The sequence below is a fragment of the Phoenix dactylifera genome, chromosome 12, assembly GCF_051530095.1.
Source record: "Phoenix dactylifera cultivar Ajwa chromosome 12, Ajwa_hap1_PhDact_Kaust_v1.1, whole genome shotgun sequence".
NCBI lineage: Eukaryota > Viridiplantae > Streptophyta > Magnoliopsida > Arecales > Arecaceae > Phoenix > Phoenix dactylifera.
Genome location: NC_143201.1, coordinates 1587566 through 1605871, shown reverse-complemented (window position 1 = coordinate 1605871; position 18306 = coordinate 1587566). Strand labels below are relative to the sequence as shown.

Here is an 18306-nt window from a genome sequence, read left to right as displayed (position 1 = left end):
ATTTGCCATGTAAGATCGTACATCAAAAATCTTTGTTGATTTAAATCCTTTGTTTCCTTGTTAGCTGGAGCCTTTCTTCCTTTCTTTTCTTTTTAATACGAAGCCTCACTGGCCAAGTTAAATGCTTCTGGGACCGGGTCTTCCTTTATTATTTTTTGAAGTCTGTGGAGGACGTGACAGAACACGTCGGAGAGAACAACGTCAATGGACAGTGAGTTGATATTAAGACTGTTGCAGCATCAAAAATCAGACTCATGACCCCAAGTTTTCTTTTGATGCCGCTGGAGAGTATAATTGTTAACAATGCAATTGTGGCTTTTAAAGCCGTCTTTTAATTAAAAAAAAAAAAAGTCATGACCCCATGTTTGCACTTCGAGTAGCCCACTTCGGCAAAAACACGAAGTCGAAGATACCTGGACCAACCTAGCACGCAATATCCGATAACTAATATTTGGTTTTCTGTGCAATGCAAATGCTAGGCGTGAACCGCATCATTTTTGAAAGGAACTTAGCCACAGTAATCAAATGGATCTAAAAGTCGGGTCATGAGGCTGGTGGGATGCAGTTAATTCACGACATCCGCAGTCTTTTGAATGAGTGCGTCTTTCATTAGATCACTTATGCCTGCAGAGAGGCTAACAGTATGACAGACTGGGTGACATTCTTTGCGATTTAACATTCTAGAGATTTTATTTGGAACAACCATGTCTCGATTCCATCTCATTTGTATTCTTTTATTCATTTTGACTTTACGGACTGCACTCATATTCGTTGTATGTGAACCGTTGTTTTATTAAAAAAAAGGAACTATCATATTCACGAGGACTTGAAATTTTGTTAGCAATAGTAGACAATTCGGATGCCTCTTAAAAACCATTCCGGACTGCAACACAATCTCGTGAGCTATCATTAATCTAAATATCGCATGAAAAAGATGGATAATTTTTCAGGCCTAAGGGGATAATATTCCATGTGATGCCATTTAAGATCCTTTCGTACCACCTCGAACTCTAATAAAACTGGCAAAACGTCCTTCTCCGACAGCACTTGGACCAACTTTAGAGGTGGAAATCATTCCCTCACAACCATCAGAAGGCTTGCCCTCCTCGTCATTGCTGAGTGTGCAAGGGAATCAGATGCCGCGCGTCTCCTCGCACTTGCGGGGAAATCAAAGATATATCACTCATTGGGTGGCAGCCTTGCTCAACTCAAGTAGCGAGCTTCCCTACTTTTTTTTTTTTTTTCACATCAAAAGAAGAAGAGAGCCTCCCTTCTCTGCCTTTCTCCAAGCTTTATAGCAGGTGGATAGGTCTGAAAAGTGGGAAAACACCACGCCGTTTGGTCCTTGCCATTATTTTATGGGAGCAACGCCCAAGCCTCAAACGTGGCGTGCACTTCCGACTCCCAATCCTACTTCAAAAGTTAGGCTTATATATTACCCTTTCCTGCTAGATTTTTGCCAAACAGGCTGGGTCACAGCGTTTTATTTAGTCCTCTTTTGGATATGCTACTTAGTGGTCAATAATTGGGCCCCATGGTGATGAAATTTGTCATGATAATGATGACCAATTAGCCTAAACTAGAACCTTATCACCAGGAATTCCAGTGGAGAAGAAAGCTAGTTAGAGGATTAAAAAACTAAAAAGATTATTATGAGTCCAATATCTATGAAGGGCCAATGACTGAGCAGACAAAATGCCACAAAATCTAGTGCTTGGAGTTTCATAAAATGCTAAATGCGAAGTTAAATATTGTGCTGTATCTTGGTTACCATAGCCACATGTTCATAACATTATGTACATTTTTTGAAGTAATATCTCTACCATTTTTGGGTGCATCAACTCCATAATCCCACAACTTAGGTTGCTCTTGGTAATATTTGAATCACCATCATTTGATCAGAGTACAAGTCTCTCTTTATCAATGACAAAAAGAACCATGTTTCCATAGAGATGAAGCTAACCAATGGAATGGAAAAGATGGTGATAATAGGTAATAATGACTCTTTATCTTTTGCTAGTAACTCGCCGGAGGAGTAAAAGCTGGGATTAGGACATGGCTGTTCTATTTTTTATCAAGGCATCAAAGTTGGATTATGCTTGCCAGCACTTATGGACAGAAAGCCCCACATCTGCCGTTGGATGCAATGATGTTCTCTCTCTCTCTTATGTCTGTGTGTGTGTGTGATCAATCAAAAGTACTCCTTTGAATGCTCTCTTCATGGATGGGGCTTAGGTCAAAGCAATGATATGAAACATAAAAGCTTCTTTGCCTTTTCTGATGAATAAAGTGTGTGAAGGATCATTGGGCTGATGTAGTGGAGGATTACTCCTGCCTTATCAGCTATAATGACTAGCTTAAAAGTCACCGTATTTTTAAGTCGAAATGGGTGGGGAAAGGTAGGATGGATAAAGCTTGCGAGCGGCTTGTTTTGAGTGAGTTCCACGTCCCTCAAGATTTCCAAAGCCTATATGCTTCTTTTCTTTGGATGATCGTATTGGTTTTGCAAACCATAATTGTTCTCATAATAGATGGTCTATTTATTTATTTATTCGTTTGGTGCAAGATGGTCATCATAAACAATAGATACTACTGTGTGGTGATGGTTGTCTCAAATATGCTCAATAACCTTCTTAACACCATCTTAAGCTTGAAGGAGTTTTCTTCCAATTCTTCCTCCTATGAATAAGAAGAGAAGCCTTTTTTTTTTTTAAATAGCCTTTGTGCCATTCTTCGCCCAGTAATGCTCGAGTTGAAAAGATTGCTTTAGTCTAGTGTTGTAGAATACTCCCTTATATCTTCTTACGAGGATGCGGTATAAAGAGTTGGAGGCACTCATCATTCTAATGCTCCTATTTTTTAAGTTCGAGTGAATAGCTCGACTTCTGTCTTCTATTATTTGCTTTCTTGTTGTCCCGTTAGGCTAGGTATCTTTTTCCTTCGAGAGATGTGAGGATCTGTAAGATCCATTGAAACTCACAAAAATAACCTTTAGAAAACCAGTCCCCTCGCTGCTGAAATACTGTATTTAGAACAGAAGCTCGTTTACTCTACCATTTATACAACTTGTTGATTTTATTTAATATTGGTTGGTTCGATCCATTATCGTTTACAAAAGGGCTGCTGCTTGGGTTGAAAGAAAAGAGCAAGGTAGTTAAGAGCTAACGAAGCAGGAGATGAACTGGAAAAGGACTTCAAAATCACAAACATTCGAACCAATCCAAGCCATTCACCATATAAAATAGATACCTGTATTATAAAAAAAAAGAAGAAATCTATTTGAACCCCAAAAGAAGTACCTCTAACTTCTCATCCTCTAAGTTGAGCTACCTCTTGAAGCCTTAATCATCACACCCATCTCATGGCACTAAACCAGTCAAATAGTAATCAAATGCAACCCACCCAAAGGATCAACAAAGTATGAAGCTCTGTCTAGGAAACATAAGATCCAAATCCATCTGTCACAAAGGTTGAGGTCCGAACTTTAATGGTCATTCCGGCCTTTGCCCCAGGACCATGTCTTTGGCTGCGCTCAAAGACTTTTCCAGCGTGCATGCAAAGCACACCCAAACAGAAGGCATCAAAAGAAGGCTAGGAATTTGTCCCCTGTCATGCCTACTTTCTCACTGACATAAAAAAAAAGGCACTAATAATAATAATAATACTACTACTAATAATAACATTATTAATAATATTAATAATATTAATATTAATGATAAGAGACTAGTCATTTAAAGTGGAAAAAAATGCTAAAGAAAAGTTACAAGATGTCATTTTGGTCATTTCGCTATTTTTACATGGAAGGGGGAGGGACGGATGGGGTTCAGCCAACATGAATTCGGTTGGGGAGGGCCGAACCCTGGAACCCAAACTCCCGCGCGTTTCCCTCTTTGCCCTCCGCACCTAGCCTCACCTTCCCGCCCTTTCTGACCGTTGCCAAGCTCATTTGAAAGACCTCTCCCAGCCACTCGTCGAACAAGCTCTCCAGGAACGAACCAGAGGCCGCCACCAGCTCCTCCACCGCCGTCCGGTCCACGCACAGCCGCCCCATCCCTTCTCCACCTCTCATCACCTCCTCGAACGCCCGGTGGAGCTTCGACAGGAGGTTCTCCGACATCCGGCAGGACCGGTCGGGGCTGGCATCCATGGTGAAGCAAGCTGCGCTCGATTCAAGAAGCTCATACGGGATATTGGGATCGCCACTGTCTGTCTCGTGGGTCAGATCACTGGGGACAGCATCCTCTTCGTCGTCTCTGCGGCCGTCCTCCTCCTCCTCCTCCTCCTCCTCCGCAGCACAGAGGTTCAGGTCAAGACTGCTCTCCTCCGTCCTCAATTTCTTCGATCTGTATGGTAATTCCCTCTCGGACCTTCTTTTGAGATCATGGGGAGCCGCAATCTCAGTCTCTTCAACCCACAGCTTCATCTTCACGACACCATCAGGATTCTCATTGGCGTTGTCGAACTTGGTAGAGCTGGATGTAGTCAGAATGAAGACTCCATGAGCCATGCCAACGTCTCTACCGATTGCGTCCTTGAAAAATCCATTTTTGAGGCCTTCAGCAATCCAATTTATGAAGCTGGCGTGTGCTCGATCAATGTCCTCGATAAGAACAGCGCATCTTTGGTCCGTTTTGCAGGCTTCTGCAAGGATCTCAGCACAGGAGCTGGCTCCTCCAACCAGTTTACTCGTGTTAATGTGGATGAGCCTGTCTGCGGATCCACAAAATATCTCAGCAATTACCCTTGCTACTCTTCTCTTCCCAATGTGATCGGTGCCTCGTATCAGCAGCCAAGTCCCCCTCTTCTCACTTGATCTGCAATCATGCAGTGCTTCAACTATTGAAGGAATGGTTCCAGCTTGCCAAGGGATGTTCTCTTCCAATCTCCGGCTTAACTCTTGCGGGTCTGCCATGGCTCCTCTTCTTTGGTCTTTGGATGTTGCTGAATCCGAGAACAGAGGGCTGCCCAAAGCCAGAGCAGTCCTTACCTCCTGGTTTGCTGGCTTCTTGACAAAAGGTAAACTCACTTCAGAAGGCCAATGCTTTGGAACGACTCTCTCCTGCCAGTTCCCAGTTCCAGTTTTAATCTGGGATGCAAAGCTGGTGCTTCCTCCATTAAGTTTCGGCACAGTCTCGGTGAAGGACATCGGATGTGGCTCGACGAAAAGTTTTTGGTTGTGAGGTAAGCTGCTAGACCACCATGGATGTGATGAAGCTTGGGTGCAGCTCTTTCCAACTGAGCCTTGAGGTAGCAAGGGAGGATGCGGATGAGCCTGTCTATATTTGCCATGATGAAGGCTTAGGCATTGTCTGTTCCATTTCCTCCTCAGCTCAGGCAATGCATCCTGAAATCAATATGATGCAGATGCTACTACACTCAGAAGGTCTGAAGCAACAACATTGTAGTTAGAGGCGAATAATTTTTGAACTTCTTACCTTGTGATGGTTGGCCGGTCTATGTGGCTGCAGCCAAATTGGCAAGTGGCTCGAGCCATTTTCTGACTTGAGAACTGATGCTTCCTTCTCAAAATTGGAAGCGCATTCAGCACAGCATATGAGCTTTTCTTCTTCCTCCTTACATTTAAAAGCTTTCAACTCTAGCATTTGGAAAGGATACTGACCGAGTTTTGTCATCCTTGAATCTAGGCCACTGTAGAGCATGAGAGGAAGAAAAAGGGTACTCAAGTAAGCAAATTAGTCGAGCCTCATGTACTACCTTTCTACTCTCAGATCTACTATTTTCTTCTTTAATATTATTACTGAATGGTTATTCCACAGCATTGCTTTTCTTTGTTTCATTACCTGAATGTAATTTGTTAGGCTCTTTTGAGCCTAACTTTTTCCCAGGAAAACAACAACAACAAAAAAAAATTGCACTATTGGTGAAGAATTTGTTCTCTGGGGGTTTGTTTCACAATCAAGGGACCAGGGTGACTGACCCAAACTGGGGAAAAAGTAAAAAAAACCATGCATGATGCTAGCTAACAACGATTTAATATGTCTCATCTTCGCTCTCACAAGAAGGCCAGGATTGAGAATATCATCAGATTTGAAAAACTATTCTATAGAACTCAGATATATGTCTTTAGGTTTGTAAGAACAGAAGAACTTTGGAACAATGGCTGGTAGTATGTACAGCCAGAGAAAGGAAAAAGAAAAATGACTGTGCCCACGAGCCCTTTCTGAGGTGGTCGTAGTGTAAAACCATGAAAACTAGGTAAGCCAAGAACAAGTAAAAGGAACCAAACAACACCATGCACTGCATCATCTCCCTTCCATAGGAACAACAAAATTGGCACTCGGAAGACAGCACCTAATGATGAAAGACATGAAACTCTGGGTTGGTGGACTAACCTTGGAGCTTGGAGACTCAGTGCAAGCCCACCCGAGGGAACGACCACAGCCTGAAGGGCCCACTGGGTCTCGAGTGATGGCTGCCTCATCTGGCACCTCATGTAAGTCTGGTAGCTGGCAGTGGCCAATAACCACACTTTGTTGTTGTTGTTGGTCACACCCCCACCACCATTGCCGTTGCTGCTCCTAAGCTCAGATAGCAACCTCCCCATCTCTCCAATCATGTGATCCACTGGCCTGAAGCCCTGCCCTTCTTTGGTCTCCTCATCCACAGCCCATCTCAAGTCCCCTACATAGATGATCACACCCTCACCAGCTCTGTCTGATGCTAAGGAGCAAATCTTTCTCCTAAGGTCAGCCACCTTCATGTCCACATCTCCCCTGCTCATGAGCCTGAGGTGAACATAAGATAGCTGGAGTCTGATGAAGCGAGCAGACTGGAGCTCATCAGGGACCTCCCCTCTCTCCACCCTGCCCATAAGCTCGGCTACAAGCCCCTCTGTCATGGAAACAGAGTCCCCCACCACCACAGTGTTGTTCCTCCTCCCCTGTGTCCTGACCATCACCTCCAAGACCACCCGCAGATCCTCTTTCTGGGAGGATGGGGCTGCTGGGTTTAGCTCAGAAGGTGGCTTTAAGAACTGGGACTGCCAGAAATTTCCCTGGCTTAAGATCTCCTTATGGGACTCGAAGAAAAAGGGAGGAGAGGATTGGACTAGAACAGATGTTTCTTCTTCTAAGTTGTTCTTGACACAGGTGCTGGAGAAACCAGCCTCTCTCATCACCCTGCTAACACTTGGGTCATCTAAAATAGAGATGATGAGCTGCTCTAACTCTACTTTGATGGCCAAAAGAGGTTGCTGCTGCTGCTGGGGCTGCTGCTGCTGGAGCTCAATGCAGCCCCTTCTCTGGTGAGCCTGGGCCCTCTTGAGGGCAGCAATGAGGGCATTAGACAGAGAAGGCTGGGAGTGGATCAAGGAGCCAGAGGAGGAGGGGGGAGGGGTTGTGGGGAGCCTGTTGAGTGCCACATTGAAGCAGAGCTCAAGAGCCCTGCACTGAAGTGGGTGGGAGGCAGGGTGGTGGGGATGGGATTTGAGGCAAGCTCTTCTTAGAAGGTTAGAAGAGGAGGAAGAGGAACTCAGGAGGGTGGCGGCAACATGGAGAGGGGTCACCTGGGCATGGCCTCTTCTCTTGGCCAAGGTGAGGGAGAGCTTGAGGACCGAGGCAGCCTCTGCTGTGAGGGCCTGCTGCACTGTGCAAGCTCCTGTGCGCATTACTTAGCCCCCAACACCAACCCCCGCCACCCCAAAGTTGTTGCTCTGTTGAGCTCCTATGGCACTTCTCGCAGAGCTTTCCTCTACTTCTTTGCTAGTTTCTAGCTTCTTTTTCCTCCAACCTCAGAAACACCACTCTCTTCTACTTGGTTTAGGGAAGAACAGTGATTACTACCCTTTGAGGGGATGGAAATGGAAGAGAGTTGGAAGGGAAGGGGTGGGAGAAGTCAGAAGTGGAGGCTTGATGCAGCTAGACTAGCTTCCTTCTTCTTATATCTATTGTTTTTTCTCTCTCCATCTCTGTGTATGTCTCTCTTTCTTTTTTTTCTCCTGCTGTGGATGTTGCTGTTGCTTTCTATTTCCACAGCAGGAGTTGCTCACTTTCTCTTTTTTCTTTGTTAATATTTAATTTCAGTCCCCCCTTTTTTTGGTACAGGTCATTTTTCATTCCCTTGTTGTTTGGTGTCGATATATCGCGATAATTTGAACCCATTGGCTCGAAATTAGTGGCAGGCAATGGAGAGAATGTTTGCTCTGCTACTTTACCACTCCACAGCATAAGCATCCATTCTCTGGATTATTGTGCACCTTTGAGCATTAAAGAAGAGAAGGCCAAAATAGTCAGTAACAAATGAAGAACCCACTCATTGGATGGTTGGGAGCAATGATAGTATCATAGAAGTGACCATTTCCAGTATAGTTCGTTCTTAGAGGAGATCAGTTCGGCAAGATAGTGCCCACTATATATTAAATATTAAGTCATTTTTTGTCTCTCTTTATATATTTTTTTAATATACACGGTCCTTTCGATTTAAAATCTTTGCTTATTCTGAGTTTTAGAAATGTTATCGTGATTTGTGGGCACATTTTCTATCAATTCTAAATGGTGGAAATTATTTTTAAGGAAATTATTGGGACAGGTGACATAAAACATGAAGCATTGTGGGCTAGGATGCCATTGGATAGGATTTCACAATGCTTGCCGAGTCCTCTTCAACACACACACTGTTGTAAGAGGCATCATGCATGGGCTGCTCAATCCCCTTGCAAGCAGCCGAGATGTAGAAAAGCTGTTGAAAGAGATCTTCTCGTCTTACAAGAAGATCATGCAAATATGATACTATTATACTTAGTTATTAGAAATATAAATGTGGTGAGCTTGTTTTTTTTTTTTTTATCGTAGGCGTGCTTTCAGAAAGGTGGCAAAAATGGGACCCACAGTTCAAATGAGTTCAGAGGCCTTCCCTCCTTTACCATGCCAATCTTTGAATGGCCAGACAAAGCCATCAGAAATTCCAAAAGAAAACAAAAGGGAAAGCAGGAAAGAGGTGAAAAAAAAAAAGAAAGGGTGGAAGGGTAGATAAAGCAGCAGGGCATTTTCCTTTAGCTTTATACACATACATATGTCAAGTGTTCTGGTGTCCCACTTCTCTTTTTCATTGGGATGGCCATGAGTGTTATCTCGTTGTCTCAAAAGAAAATGAGTCTCCACCCGCGGGTAGCCCTTTTCTTATGGAAGGTGTTCTGGGATCGCCTTCCGACGAGAGCTGCGCTGAGTAGGCGTGGTTGGGGGATCCCTGCAGAGTGTGGAGCGTGTGGGGCTGTGGAGTCGGTAGACCATGTGCTCTTTCAGTGTGTATGGGCGAGATTGACATGGCAGTGGGCCGGGATCTCGCAGGAGGCCCGGAGTGACAGGCCACAGTTCCTTCACATGATACGACAGGGGCTACCCAGTTCCGGGACGTGTCAGGAGGCTATTAGAGCGACTTGCACAGCGCACCAGATTTGGCTGGCAAGAAATGCTCGTACTCTCGGCGACCGCAGGGTGTCACCGAGGTTTGCTGCGGAGCTTGCTCGTGTTCAGGCCCTTGAGTTTGTACCCACCACCTCTTCAGACAGACCTTTGACAGCTCGGGACACCTGGGGCCCCCCCTCTGCTTCGGCAGCCCACCATATGGTGTTTTTCACCTGGGAGCCCCCACCCCCGAGTTTCCTCAAGGTCAATTTTGACGGGTCGGTGTTGGACGGCGGTGCGCGGGGTGGTGCGGGCTTTGTCATACGAGGCCCGCACTCCAGGGTAGTTGCAGCAGGTGGCTGCCAGCTGTTCGATACGTCGGTTCCGGAGGCAGAGCTTCGAGCAGCCTGGGCGGGCGTGCGCCATGCGAGGATGATCCTGCGAGCCAGGTCGATCATTTTGGAGGGCGACTCCACCACGGTCATCGGATGGATTCGGAGGGGGGCGACGGGTGATGGTACAGACCACCCTTTGATCCGCGACATAGGGAGCATGATGGGAGATGAGCGAGCCTTTCAGGCTCAACATGTATTTAGAGAAGCTAATGGGGCAGCCGATTGGGTGGCGGCCCATGCGGCTCATCACTCAGGGTATACCCTTTGGTCGGGGGAGGAGGAGCTGCCACATGCGCTCCGCGAGTTGCTTTATTTTGATTTTCTTGGATGTATTCGTACACGTATTGTATGAAATATCCGTTTTCAGCAAAAAAAAAAAAAAAAAAAAAAAAAAAAAAAAAAAAAAAAAAGAAAATGAAATCACTCACACCAATCCTCGTAGAGAGACAGTGTTATATTCCTTCTCTCTCCCCTAAGTACCCAAAAAGCATGCCCATGTCTGCTCCTCTTCATTGCATAGCTTGGGTTCTTTTCAGACCTCCAAAAGTCATCTGAATCTCTAAACTCCATCCGTCCTAAACCAATTCCCTCCCCCTAAACCACACACTTGGCTTCCTTACTCATGGTTAATGCAAGAAGGTTTTGCATAGTGAATTAATGAAAAGTGCCGAAAAATTTCACAGCTCTCAGTAGGCTACTTTGAAAAATCAGGGTCAGGAGCTAAGTAATCGCATCGAGGGTGAAGGGAAATACATCTAGTCTGAGGCCTTAAAAGAAGCAGAAGTTTTTAATATGTTGGCTATGGATTAGCTTTAAGTAAGGCATATGCAAAATCTTAGACAGTCTTGACCTTATAATCCTGCTAATACAATGTAAAGTGAGGCTTGAAAGCCAACCAAATGTATCTCTAGATTTTAGAGAAATAATCCTAATGTTTTAGGTTCATTTATCAAGCCGATTGTAAAGAATATTTCCAAAAAAAAAAAATTATTTTGATGTTCATGTTTATTTTTATTTTTTGTTACTATATTGTGAAGTTATTAGCTCACTTGGTGTGACGCCCAATAGTCCCACATCGGAAAGACTTATTTCAGAGCCTGAGCATATGAGACGGATGTCTCCAAATCCTGCAGACACATTTTGGGAGAAAAACAAAACCGGAGAGGGGTGAAGGATGCTTGTATGAAGCTCCAGAACCGAACAATATCTGACAGGGGAGCTCCACGGTCCTCCCTTATGTGGCCCCCATGTGGGCACTGGGTATCAGAGCCGAGGACGGCTCTTATCCGATGGTGGAAACGGTGTGAGGCCCAATAGTCCCACATCGGAAAGACTTGTTTCAAAGTCTAGACATATGAGGCGGGTGTTTCCAAATCCTGCAGACGTATTTTAAGAGGAAAACAAAATCGGAGAGGGATGAAGGACGCTTGCGTGAAGCTGCAGAACCGGACAATATTTGGTAGAGAAGCCCCACGATCCCTCCTCATGTGGCCCCCACGTGGGCATTGGGTACCTCATGTGCCCGGCGCAGGCGGGGGCGCGACACTTGGTTTGCACCTCTTCTAAGGCTTTGCTCTTTTGATAAGTCCAAAATTCAAACCTCGGCAGTAATGCTTTATGATGGATCGATGAAGTGTCATTGGTTATAATGGTAATATACTTACAAATATAGATCTTTTCTTTTGGATATTTTAGTTGGAATTGTTTGCAGTAGTGTTTCCATACCATAAAAAAGGTCAAATTTTCAAAAAATCATCAGTCATGATTCTTCATTTCTATTAAAATATCTTTTCATATAGATTTCTACATCTAATTTTTCCAATTTTTATAGGTTTGTCCATCAAGATGCTGCTGTTCTTTGTCCCTGTGTCATTTCTTGGAAGTTGCTAGCCATGGAGAATACAAAAAGTTTTTATATGCTTAGAACTTAGGCATAGATTGCATACTGCTAAGATATTGAAGAGGAAACATAGTTCAACAAAAAAGAAAAAACTCACCTATTATGTAACCTTTTATTAATACCCGTATTCGTATGCAGGCATGTATCTTATTGCGAATGCATACTTATGATAATTACGACCACTATTTGGATATTCGTCTATCTTCTCCTAATTCTATCATAGTTAATACATATTCATGATATTTTATATTTATAGCAGTATATTGTTGGTTCAAGAATTTTCACGAGGAAATCAAGGATAATAAATCTTTAAAAACCTTCTAAAAAAATCTCTTACCTTGGGAACCCTATTTGTATCAGGACCAATGACATCCAATGCCTCAACTTAGGTGAGAGATGGGTTTATGGGAGACAAGGTAAGAAACCCCCATCCCTTGAGGTGATACCAATAGCATGCATTGGTACTGCCTACCTTTCCAATTAAAAACAAAGAAAAATCACATCTGTCACGGAGTTTACTTGGTGTATGTGAAAAAGTGTAGGAAATAAACGAGCAGCTCATGATGGGATATGGGACTGGGGAAACAAATGGGTATATATTTGTAGTTTGATACCCATTTCTGTTAACGAGGAAAAGGTGAATAGTGTACTTAATTAGTAGATCAATGCGCATGTTTATTAAAGTATGCAGATATGTTTCATATTTCTTCATTCGTTCCTACTCTCCCTCTTTTTTTTTTTCTTATGGTAGCTTTTTGACCAGTCTTTTAAGCTCAGACCGTTCGAAACCCGTGAAAGCGCTCCTCCATGCCCTCTTTTTAGCCTTCCTACAATTGCATGGTACTGAATGGAGTTTGGACTGCCGGGATTGTGGCAGCCTCTCCCTGTTGCCTTCAATGTGAGTGGCCGTAACACACTACAGCAAAGAAAGAAAACAATAAGAATAGGATGTGTGTGTGAGAACTCGTGCAGGCGTGTGTTTAGTCCCATATCAGTTATTCATTGGATAGATTTTGAGTACTTATATAGGATCAAATAACTCAAGTAATACTTTTCGACTAGTCATTTTGGATAAGATTCTGGATTGTTATAGTGTGCAACACGACCTTGAGCAAAGTCTATCTTTAATATTGCAGCCAAGGCTAATTGATTTCTACAAACTTGTAAAAAAATAGCTGCTCACTAAGTCTGTGTTTCCTTAGCTTCATGCATAATGGTGATCTAGAATCATACTATCAGATGCATCTTTCAGAGTGTCGATGGGAACAATACTTGGATGATGCCATATGTATCTGAAAATTCTCTTTTTGATTTTGTTTTTTTTTCCCCGCATTTCTTACTCGGTGACTGAGTGTAAATATTCCTATATTCTGCATTTTTGTTAAGATCTTGCCAATGTTGCTTCCAGCTTGCGAATAACATACAATGTCATTCTTTGGTTCACACCGTAAGTTTTAATGCATTGTCTTCAGGATGTCTTTACAAAAGTGACTTTATGGTAATAGTCACTGTATAATTAATCACAGTTTTTATCTCGAAGAATATATTGATATGATGTTTCTTGAATAGATGGCAGGACTAGTGAATTTGTTAATATTCATCTTTAGTGGTCAATAATTACCTCACAATGAGATTCTAATTATTCCCAAGGGTTTTCTCGCCAGGTTAATGTCACACGAGAGAAAGCAATAATAAGAGAGAATGTTCTCTAATAGCATTAGACGTACAAATCCCATAGCTCCAAATAGTACTATAGCGAATAATGAAAAAAAAAAGTCTCCAACTTGGTAAAATATAGAGTCATGCTTCACTTTTGTAAGTTGGTCAGTGTACTCCCTCTAATCACAACTCACAAGCTGAACATGAATTCTACGAGGCCATGCAACAATTGCACCAGAAACTCTCTCTCTTCATGGCTGACATGCCGCATGGCATGAGAGAGTTGGTGTTGTTCATGATAGAGTTTGCTATGGTAACACAAAAATATCACCATAAAGCTTTCATCTCTCAGATATCATCATTGTGGCACAAGAGCGTTGGTGTAATTCATGGCAGAGAAGTGCTACGGTACGCATAAATCTCACAGGAAAAAAAAGTTGACACAGTTGTGGTGCAACTCTTCTTTGTTGATAGGTTAGAATGAAGAAGTTAGCATAAGCTGTGCAACTTTCTTGTGCAAGCTTAGTTTCTCTTCAAGGCAGGGTTGTGGTACAGAACACCAATCTCCTTGCACCACATGGCACGCCAACTTGGAAGAGATTTGAGTAGAATACAAGAGCTGGTCCAATGGATGGAAGAATAGAGCATAGAGTGAATACTGGTTTTAGTTTTCCCATCTCACAAGAAAGGTATTATTCCTTTTGATCTTTACGGGGCTAAAAGCATTTATTCAAACGGGTGCGAACCGGGAACTTTTGGACATGGCAACTTTTAGGAGCATGTTGGGAAAGTACCTTGAGGTTATTGTTCTCTTTCTTCAGTTCCAACAAAGTGAGAGCACTAGAAAGCAATTGAATAATACTTGAGTGCTTTCACCACAAACACCACAAAAGGGTATATTAACTACAGCTTGCTTTTTGAGCTTGCGAAATCATCATTTAGTTATGCACTCCTCATTAGTTATTGCATAAAGGGCCAAAAAAAGCTGAAGGGTCACCAAAGCTTCACTTTGGATGAACATGCCTATCTGGAAATGGATAGCTGAAGTATATAGACAGGAGTATTCGTTTTTTTATGTTGAGAAATTTATGTTTCTCCCATGAATGAGTCTCTGAAAAAAAAAGAAAAAAAATCCGAGCGTATATCTTTTTTTGTTATCACCATATTTCGATTTTTGAGATCGGTAGGGTTAATTTGCGCCGCCCGACTGTTTGACTGCTGTCTCCAACTGGAATCAAACCTCTGCCCTCTTGTGCAAGTGGCAAAGGGTGCTACCATCAAGAACTTTATATTATCTTAATCCATGTTTAGTTGTCGATTGTGATGATACAATCAATTCTTAAACATGGCCTTACTGATATTAGCATATGAAGACTCTATAGATTTTAGTAAATGTTACATGAACTGACCTTCATAGGTCTCTCAATTGGAAAGAAATCATTTTTTGACATGTGGGAGTGAGAGGAAAGAACCCAGCAGCGGATCTAAATTAAGCTTTGTACCATAGACCCACTTGCTTAGCTTCTTTTGACTCTAGAGCTACATCACCTGCAATTTTTTTTTTCACAACGTACTCCATGTTCATCAAGGACAATTCTGCACATTAATTCTTTTCTCTATCTCTTGGACTCAAAACCAAGATCCTTTCAATCATTTGGGACATGCTACTTGCCAAAGCTTTATTATCATGGTCATGTTTTAACTATCACGAATTGCAAACATTTCTATTATGAAACAGCAAATTAACTTTCATGGGAGGGGCCCATGCACTCCTTATAGACGTGTGCCTCCCTTCAATACTCCTTTATATTAACTCCAAAGCAATTTAGAGAGAAGAAGGATTGTAAAAATTAAATGTTGATATAATGATACCGCTTGGATCAATTTCCAATCCAATGGAAGTGGGAGAAAAGATAAGATAAATTTCTTGTGCAAGGAGAAAGATAACTTTCATTCAAATACTTAGATGCCTTCTCATTACAATTCATGACTATTTATAGGCAAGTCATGGGTAACATGAAAAGACAAAAGAAAATGAAAGATCAAAAGTCACCTTAATATGGGTAACTCACACAATAAAAGACATCAAAACCAACTAAATTCTCTTAGGGAATTTAAAAGGTCAAAAGACACCTGCCTCTTGAAATACCTATAACTTTCCAACCATAACTCGGATTTTAATGTTCTTAGGCTTGTTGGAAAGAAGAGAAAGAGACCTGAAACCTTTATGTTAATAACGTTTCTAAATTCGGCCATTTAATACTCTGAAAATGGCATGCAAGTTGTCTGATGTTCATGCACCTGCATCATACTCCCCCGGTTGAAGCTCAACTCGTCTTCGAGTTGTCCAATGCCTCTTCTTTATCATGATATGGAATTAGATCAGAAATATTGAAGGTAGCAGAAACTCCATAGTCATCAGGAAGTTCAATTTGATAGGCATTTTCTCCAATACGCTTAAGAACTCGAAATGGTCCATCAGCACGATCTTGTAATTTGCTATATCTTCCATGGGGGAATCGTTCTTTATGAAGATGAATCCATACAAGGTCGCCTTCTTTAAATGATGCCGAGCGTCGATACTTATCAGCTCTCTCCTTAAACTTTTGATTGCTCTTCTCAATCTTGGATCGAACTTGCTCATGCATCTTTTTGATTTCATTAGCTCTTGCTTCTGCATCACCGCTAAATCGAACAACATGAGGAAGGGGAGCTAGATCAAGGGGGCCATTAGGATTGCACCCATAGACGATCTCAAAAGGACTAGCACCGGTAGTAGAACTACTTGAGCGGTTGTATGCAAACTCCGCTTGAGGAAGAATTAAGTCCCATTGCTTCTTGTTATTGCCCAAATAACTTCGAATAAGATTGCCAAGGCTTCGATTCACCACTTCCGTTTGACCATCGGTTTGTGGATGATGAGAAGAACTGAACTGAAGTTTGGTGCCCAATTTCGCCCATAAAGTCCGCCAAAAGTGTCCTACAAATTTTGAATCTCGGTCCGAAGTGAAAGTCTTTGGAATGCCATGAAGTTTGACAATCTCTCGAAAATAAAGATCAGCAATTTTAGATGCATCATAGGTCTTCTCGCAAGGTACAAAATGTGCCATTTTAGAGAATCGATCAACAATCACCATGATCGAATCCTTTCCACGTTGAGTGCGAGGAAGACCAAGAACGAAATCAATACTTACATCCTCCCATGGAGCTTGAGGTATAGGAAGAGGAGTATAAAGGCCGGTGTTTTGAGCTCGGCTTTTGGCAATATGGCATGTTCGACATAAGTTGACATGTCTCTCTACATCCTTTCTCATCTTCGGCCAAAAGAAATTTTCTTTGACAAGGATTAAAGTCTTGTCTCGGCCAAAGTGTCCTCCAAGTCCTCCATTATGGGCTTCTTTGATGATTGCTTGGCGAAGAGAGCAATTAGGAATACATAATTGGTTACCTTTAAATAAGTAACCTTCTTGAATTGAATAATCTTCATGAGGAGCATCACTGCATCGAGCCCAAATCTCGCCAAAATAATCATCATTAGAATAGAGATCTTTGATGAAATCAAAACCGATTACCTTAATCTCCAAGGTTGACAACAAAGCATGTCTTCGACTAAGAGCATCCGCAACTTGATTGAGACTTCCGGCTTTATGACGGATGGTGAAGGTAAAAGATTGCAAAAATTCAATCCACTTGGCATGCCTTGCACTAAGCTTGTGTTGAGTATTGAGGAATCGCAAGGCTTCATGATCGGAGTAGAGAACAAATTCCTTAGTCACAAGATAGTGCCGCCAATGACGAAGAGCCTCAACAATAGCATAAAATTCTTTATCACATGTTGAATAGTTCTTTCGCCCATCTCCAAGTTTGGCACTAAAGAAGGCAATAGGGCGTCCTTCTTGACTAAGCACTGCGCCAATGCCCACATTAGAGGCATCACAATCCACCTCGAAAACTTTTTCAAAATCTGGCAAGGCAAGGATAGGGGCCGTTGTCATTAATACCTTAAGCTTCTCAAAACTTTCTTGAGCCTCCATAGTCCATTGATAGGATCCACCTTTCAAACAATTTGTGATGGGGGCCATAATAGAACTAAAATGTCGTATAAACCTTCGATAAAATGTGGCCAACCCATGAAAGCTCCGGATCTCATGAATGGTACGAGGTACCGGCCAACTAGAGATAGCTTCAATCTTCTTAGGATCAACTTTGATGCCGTTGGCGGTGACCATATAACCCAAAAATATTAGGCTATCGGTCAAGAAGTCGCATTTGCGAAGGTTGACATAGAGCTTCTCCTTTCGCAATGTCATAAAAATTTGTCTAAGATGCTCCAAGTGTTGCTCTTGATCCCTGCTATAGACCAAAATGTCGTTAAAGTAAACAACGACAAATTTACCTATATAAGGCTTGAAGATTTGATTCATAAGGCGCATGAATGTGCTTGGTGCATTAGAGAGCCCAAATGGCATCACAAGCCATTCATATAGTCCATCTCTTGTCTTGAATGCCGTCTTCCATTCGTCACCCGGTCTCATGCAAATTTGATGATAGCCACTTCGAAGATCAAGCTTGGAGAAGATGCAAGCGCCGGCAAGTTGATCTAACATGTCGTCTAGCCGAGGGATAGGAAAACGGTATTTGATGGTGATCTTGTTAACAGCTCGGCTATCAATACACATGCGCCATGTTCCATCCTTTTTGGGGACAAGTAAGGCAGGAACCGCATATGGACTCATGCTTTCACGTACCAAGCCTTTGGCCACCAACTCGTTCACTTGTCTTTGCAATTCTTCATGCTCCTTGGGACTCATTCTATATGCCGCCTTGTTTGGTAAAGTTGCACCTGGCATAAGATCAATGCAATGTTGAATTTCTCTCATTGGTGGAAGACCAGAAGGAATTTCATCGGGAGTCACATCTCGGAATTCCTGCAAAAAAGAAGTAATCTTGGGTGGCAATAAATTGTCCTCCGGATTAGATTCCACCACTA

General features: G+C 42.5%; 1 protein-coding gene across 1 annotated transcript; it reads right to left on the bottom strand.

Moving 5' to 3' along the window:
- Window positions 1–3703: 3703 nt before the first annotated feature.
- Window positions 3704–7997, bottom strand: LOC103714109 (protein SMAX1-LIKE 4-like). The gene is made up of 3 exons (XM_008801252.6): window positions 6354–7997; window positions 5436–5649; window positions 3704–5344 (listed from the first exon to the last, which is right to left on the bottom strand). The coding sequence occupies exons 1-3, from the start codon at window positions 7625–7627 to the stop codon at window positions 3824–3826; spliced, it is 3009 nt and encodes a 1002-aa protein (XP_008799474.4). The 5' UTR covers window positions 7628–7997; the 3' UTR covers window positions 3704–3823.
- Between the last annotated feature and the right edge of the window lie 10309 nt (window positions 7998–18306).

Coding starts and splice junctions, on each gene's coding strand:
- LOC103714109 (XM_008801252.6), bottom strand. CDS start 7,627: ATGCGCACAGGAGCTTGCACAGTGCAGCAGGCCCTCACAGCAGAGGCT. Junction 5,650..6,353: donor CTGAGTCTCCAAGCTCCAAG/GTTAGTCCACCA, acceptor CATGCTCTACAG/TGGCCTAGATTCAAGGATGA. Junction 5,345..5,435: donor GACCGGCCAACCATCACAAG/GTAAGAAGTTCA, acceptor TATTGATTTCAG/GATGCATTGCCTGAGCTGAG.